General features: G+C 39.8%; 1 protein-coding gene across 1 annotated transcript; it reads left to right on the top strand.

Moving 5' to 3' along the window:
- The first annotated feature begins 1,064 nt into the window (after positions 1–1,064).
- LOC141629501 (putative mitochondrial protein AtMg00860) lies at positions 1,065–1,508 on the top strand. Its single transcript, XM_074442490.1, has one exon. The coding sequence runs from the start codon at positions 1,065–1,067 to the stop codon at positions 1,506–1,508; it is 444 nt and encodes a 147-aa protein (XP_074298591.1).
- The last annotated feature ends 5,132 nt before the right edge of the window (positions 1,509–6,640 follow it).

Here is a 6,640-nt window from a genome sequence, read left to right as displayed (position 1 = left end):
ATCTACAATTAGAATCACCTGAAAATATGTTGTAAAACTCGAGATATGGCTCTTCAAAATAGGCACTAGTATTTTGAAGTTCTTCCTTTGCTCGCCTAGCTATCTTACTCCTTTGCGCATCTCAAACTAGTAGTCTTAAAGCTCCGACTCAACTCATATCCTAAATGCATGCATAGGGACATGAATTAAGCTTGATTTAGCTTCTCTTTGGTTCATTCCTGCAAATAAGACAAGGGAAACCAAAGTAGACAATTCGGGGGGACATTTGTAGCTAAACACTACACAAAATGCATAGAAATGCGTGCAAATGAAGTACGAAATACCTATATAAAATGCACGCATCAGGTAGCAATAAAATTACTCTGACTCCTCTGCCTCCTAACTAGAAAATCTATGAGAGTCCCAGTGTGACTGAAGGGCTTAATGAGGTCTTATTTTTATCTGAGGCACAGATGATCAAAGAACTGCAGCAAGAGCAACCTATTCTTGTCTTGTTGCCAAAATAGATTGAAGAGAAGAAGGAACCTCAGGTTCTTGCAGAGGTTAAGCCTTTGATTGAAAAATATCAAGATGTGTTTCCTGATGAATTACCAAGGGAATTTCCACCACTGAGAAGCATTGAGCACCAGATTGACATTATGCCAGGATCTGCACTCCCTAACAGACCTGCATACACATGTGATCCTGAAGCTACAAAAGAATTATAGAGGCAAATTGAATAACTGGTGGATAAAGGATTTGAGAGGGAATCCTTGGGTCCTTGTGCTGTGCCAGCATCGCTGGTTCCAAAGAAAGATGGAACCTGGAGGATGTGCATTGATAGTAGGGCCATCAACAACATCATAGTTAAATATAGGTTCCCCATACCTAGAGTGGATGACATGTTGGATTAGCTGAATAGTGCCAGGATCTTTTCTAAAATTGATCTCAGGCAAAGGTACCATCAGGTAAGGATAAGAGAAGATGATGAGTGGAAGACTGCCTTCAAAACTAAACAAGGGATTTATGAATGGCTAGTCATGCCATTTGGGTTGTCAAATGCCCCAAGCACCTTTACAAGACATATGACAGAGGTATTAAGGCCTTGTTTGGGAAAATTTGTTGTGGTATATTTTGATGACATCCTAATTTATAGCAAGACCACAGGAGAACATCTAAATCACCTTGAAACTGTGTTCAAGATTCTGAGGGATAGCAAGTTATTTGGCAAGCTGGAGAAGTGTACATTCTTGTCAACTGAACTTAAATTCTTAGGGTATATTGTCTCTGGGAGAGGGATTTCTGTGGACCAAGACAAAATTAAGGCAGTCAAGTCTTGGACCATTCCTAAGAGCATTATAAAAGTGAGGGGTTTCCATAGCCTTTCTTTATTCAACAGGAGGTTTATTAAGAATTCCAGTGCTGTTGCAGCTCCAATCACTGAATGTATGAAGAAAGGGGAGTTCAAGTGGACTGAGAATACTCAGCAAGCATTCAGGCTCCTAAAGAAATTACTGTGTGAGGCCTAAATCTTTAAGATGCCTGATTTTAACTGCCTGTTTGGGGTAGAATGTGATGCTCGTGGTGTTGGCATAGGAACTGTGCTGATTCAAGAAAGGAAGCATGTGGCTTATTTCATTGAGAAGTTGAGTGGAGCCAAGCTGGGCTATTCTACTTATGATAAGGAGTTTATGCTCTTGTCATGGCTCTCATCCATTGGAGCCATTATCTTAAACGCAAACCATTTATGCTGCACTCTGATCTTGAAGCATTGAAAATATATCAGTGGCCAGCACAAGCTAAATCAGAGGCATGCTAAATGGGTTGAGTTCTTGCAGTCCTTCACATTCTCAAGCAAATACAAAGAAGGGAAGCAAAACATTGTTGTTGATGCCCTGTCAAGGAGGCATTCCTTGCTGACAGTCATGAAACAAAGATTCCTTGGGTTTGAATTCATAAAGGAGTTGTACAAAGATGACTCTGATTTCTATGAAGACTGGCAAATCCAAAATGAGGGAACTAGGGCTCAGGGAACCAAGTTCTCACTACAAAAGAGGTTCTTATTCCATGGGAATAAGCTGTGTGTTCAAAGAGGGTCCTACAGATATTTGCTGATCAAAGAGGTATATTCTAGTGGACTAGGAGGGCACTTTGGGGTTTAGAAGACATTGGAAATATTGCAGGACCAATTTTATTGGCCTAAGATGATGGGAGATGTCCAAATTGCTCTGAGAAAATGTTTTGTGTGTCAACATGCCAAGACTTCTTACCAAGCTGGCCCTTATACTCCATTATCAGTGCCTAGCAAACCTTTGGAGGATGTTAGTATGGATTTCATAGTAGCATTGCCTAGGACTCAAAGGGGTAATGACTCTGTGATGGTCGTTGTTGACAGGTTTAGCAAGATGGCTCAATTCATAGCTTGCAAGAAGATTGGGGATACTGCAAGCATTATTGAGATCTACCTGAAAGAGATAGTCAGGCTATATGGTGTTCCAAAACCCATTGTATCTGACACGGATGTAAAGTTCATGAGCTATTTCTGGAAGACCTTGTGGAGACTGTTAAAAAACTAGGCTACTGTTCCGTACATCTCACCATCCACAAACTGATGGCCAAACTGAGGTCACAAACAAAACTTTGGGAAGGATATTGAGATGCATTGTTAACATCTCACTGAGGGATTGAGATTTAAAGTTGTCTCAGGCTGAATTTGCCTTCAGTAGAGCACATGCATCTACAACAGGTCACAGTCCATTTTAGGTGGTCTATGGGGTCAATCCTTTAATGCCCTTAGATTTATCAAGTGTGCCTAAGGAAGAGATGAACTATGATGCCAATAAGCAGGCAGAGCAGATGCTGAAGCTATATGCTGCAGTTAAAAGGCAAATAGGGAAGTCAAATGAGCCTTATCATAAGCAAGCCAGAGTTTCAAAGAAAAAGAAGGAGTTTATGCCAGGGGATTTGGTGTGGATTCATCTCAGGAAGGAGAGGTTCCCAGATAAGAGAGAAAACAAATTAATGCCAAGAGCTAAGGGTCCTTTTGAAATCATTGAAAAGATTGGTCCAAATGCATACAAGGTTGATCTTCCTAGAGAGTATGGTGTTCCTAGAACCTTTCATGTTGGTGATCTAAGTCTATACTATGGTGAAACTGATGATGAGGAGGAGTCAGACTTGAGGTCAAACTCCTTTCAACCTGGGGAGGCTACAGCAGGAGTTGAAACAGGGGTTCATAACTCAAGCCAGGAAACAGTTCAGGCTCAACAAAACACCACCCCACCAGTCCAAGTCCAGGCTCCTAAAAGGTTCATTAGGTCCAGCATTCAGCTGCCTCTATGGACAACTGGGAGGACCCTTAACTAAGCTCAGAAAATTGGCAAGGATCATCCATGAACAGGCTAAGAAAATCAACCTCAAACTGAGTAACATGTTGTTGCAAAGGACTGATAGTGACATAAAGCAGGATTTCCTCTTTTAGCTGAACAAGGATGGAGCTGTTTGTTGAAGCCTTTTGAAGTTGATCTCCTATTTTGTGCTGCATCAGAACTCGAGAACAAAGGGTTTAAAATCTTGTTGTCTTCACCGTTTGACCTTGGGAAGGACTAATGTTAACAACAGCGGCAACCCTGCATAAGCTGCCTGCACCACCCATTTCAGCCTGCACCAATTTTAATTCAGTTTGTTTGTATCCATTTCCTTTTTAAAGTCCTTTGTAAAATATTTCTGTTAGTTTGTACGTTTCCTAAGATTTATCCTCAGCCCTTGGATATAAGATTTGAACTCAGAATATTAGGGTAAGAGGCCTATATAAGGACCTATATCCACACTGCATTGAGGCAGACTTTTGATGAATGAAAACTAAACCTTGAGAATTCTCTCAACCAAAATTCAACCTGTGCTTTGCTGTAGTTGAGTCCAAGCCTGTTAATTAACTTGTGCATTGTTGTAGTTAATTGAACAAAGTCTGTGAGCATAACTGGATTAATCATGTGCCTTGTTGTGGATTAGTTTAGCTGTGTTGTCTCAAGTTTAAGGTGAGGATTTCTGTGTCAATCTGTAGAATTCTTTGTTTATATTTGTCAAGCTATAATCTTTAGTCTCTTGTGAGTATTTTGTGGGGATTTCAGGTCATAGTTATATCTTTTACTCAGTCAAATTCATAAAAAATTACTGTCAGGATATTCTTTTGTCAGGCTAATTGCTGAATTTATTAAAAATACTTAGGTTGTTTCTAAAATCCTGAAATTTGGCTCATAGTAAGTTTACAAATTAAAGATTCCTTTCACAAATTTTCATGAATTTAGGAGGCAATTTACTATTTTTACCAAATTTCGGAGTCTGTTGCATTCTCACCCTGTCAGTCAATTTCAGTCTCATTTTCTCAAATAGTGATTGTCCTAGGGTTATACACTGCAGTAACTCTGATGGTTGGTGGATTATTAGAGCATGTATCTGGCGGGCTTCACATTTCGCACATTATTCTAGGCCGTTAGCCCTCAGGGTTGTCCAGTAATAGCCAGCCCTGAGTATCTTACTTGTCAGGCTTCTTCCACCTTTATGGTTGCCACAATATCCATCATATATATCTTGGAGTACTTGTTTGGCTTCGTGTGGTTCAAGACATCTCAAGTATGGTCCAGCCTGATATCTTTTGAACAAAGTGTCATTGATGATAGAATAAGTAGAAGCTCTAATTCTAAATGCTCTAGCCTCATGCTTGCCCTGAGGTCGTCCTCGTAGGAACCAATTGTAATAAGGTTTAGTCCATGAATAATTGTCAGTATTGACAAGGTTCACCTGTTCATGCTTGCTGATTGCAGGTTCAAGTAGATGCATAATAGGTACCTTATCAAAAAAATGCAAAAGTGAAGTTTGAACAAGGCTGTCCAGAGCATCAGTCTAGGTATTCAGGTCTCTTGGTATTTACTTAATTTCAAATGAACGAAACTTAGTGCAAATATTTTTAACGTATTCCAAATATAAAATCATTTTTGCATCTTTTGCTGTATAAATTCGTTTTATTTGATTGGTCATTAGGAGTGAATCAGTTCTTACCTTCAAATTCTAAATACCGAGGTCTACACTTACCTTGAGTCCTGCTATGAGGGCTTCATACTCAACTTCATTATTAGTTGCTTTGAACTCACAATTTAGAGCCTAGGCTGTTATGTCCCCTTCTGCCGATTTTAGCACTAATCCTAACCCTGTGCCTCGTACATTGGATTCCCCGTCTGTGAACAGGATTTATTCCTGGTCTGACGTCTCATTGTCTAACCGGTTAACTTCTTTGGTCAGGTCTGATTCTAGGTTAGGGCTGAAATCAGCCACAAAGTCTGCTAAGGCCTTTGATTTGATTGTTGTCCTGGGTTCAAAGGTAATATCACAGGTGTTAAGCTGGACTGATAATTTGGTCATCCTACCTGATAATTCAGGCTTTCGTAGGACAGATTTTATGAGTAGATTAGTCCTGACTATTATGGGGAGACACTCAAAATAAGGGCGCAACTTAGAACATGACATAATTAAGGCTAGAACGTAATTCTCAAGTAGATCATACCTCATTTCAGTATCTAATAGGCTTTTACTTACATAGTAGACGAGATGTTGCTGTCCTTCCAGCTCTTTGACCAATACTGCACTTACTGCAGTGTCAGTTACGGAGAGGTATATTGACAGGGGTTCTCCTTTTTCTGGCTTGGCCAATAAAGGTGGAGACGAGAGATATAACTTTAGATCTTTGAATGCTGCTTCGTGTTTTGGTGTCCACTGAAACCACGTTTTTTTTAGCAGGTTGTAAAATGTTTTACACCTCTTAAAAGATCTGGATATGAACCTATTCAGGGCATCAATCCTGCCTATCAATTTCTGAATGTCCTTGACAAACTTGGGTGACTGTTCAGGGCTGGCCTCTATGCCTCTTTTTGTCACCATGCAACCTAACAACTTCCCTACGGAAATGCCAAAGTAGCACTTTGCAGGATTAAGCTTCATTTTGTATTTCTCTAGAATTTGGAATGCTATTTCCAAATGTTTTACGTGATCTTATGCATTTTTCGATTTCACCTTCATATCATCAATGTAGACTTTCATGATGTTCCCAGTCTGTTCTTTAAACATCATGTTGACCAGACATTGGTATGTTGCCCCTGTATTGTTTAGACCGAATGGCATGGCAGTATAGCAATACACGCCTCGGTCAGTAATGAATGCAGTCCTCTCCTGGTCAACAGGGTGCAACTTTATCTGGTTAAATCCGCTGGAGGATCCATGAATGTTAGCATTTCATGTCCTTTTATTGTGTCTACCATGGCGTCTATGTGCGAAAGAGGAAATGGATCTTTAGGCCAGGCTTTGTTCAGGTCAGTATAGTCTACATAGACTCTACACCTGCCATTCTTCTTTTGTACCACCACCACATTTGCTAACCATTCAGGGCACATTACTTACCTGATAATACCCATGTTTAGAAGTTTGTCTACTTCTTCGTTGATGATAGCATTTCTTTCTGAGGCAAACTTTCGTCGTTTTTGCTGCACAGGCTTGAACGATTTGTCAATATTGAGTTTATGAGTAATAATATTTGCATTTATTTCAGTCATATCAAAATGAGATCATGAAAAACAAGAAGATTTACTTTTAAGAAAATTTATTAAGTCAG

This window comes from Silene latifolia, chromosome Y, assembly GCF_048544455.1.
Source record: "Silene latifolia isolate original U9 population chromosome Y, ASM4854445v1, whole genome shotgun sequence".
NCBI classification, from domain to species: domain Eukaryota; kingdom Viridiplantae; phylum Streptophyta; class Magnoliopsida; order Caryophyllales; family Caryophyllaceae; genus Silene; species Silene latifolia.
Note: the sequence above shows the minus strand (reverse complement) of the source record. Positions and strands in the feature narration are given on the sequence as shown.

What these genes read in the sequence shown, in the direction of transcription:
- LOC141629501 (XM_074442490.1), top strand. Translation starts at nt 1,065, where the DNA reads ATGACAGAGGTATTAAGGCCTTGTTTGGGAAAATTTGTTGTGGTATAT.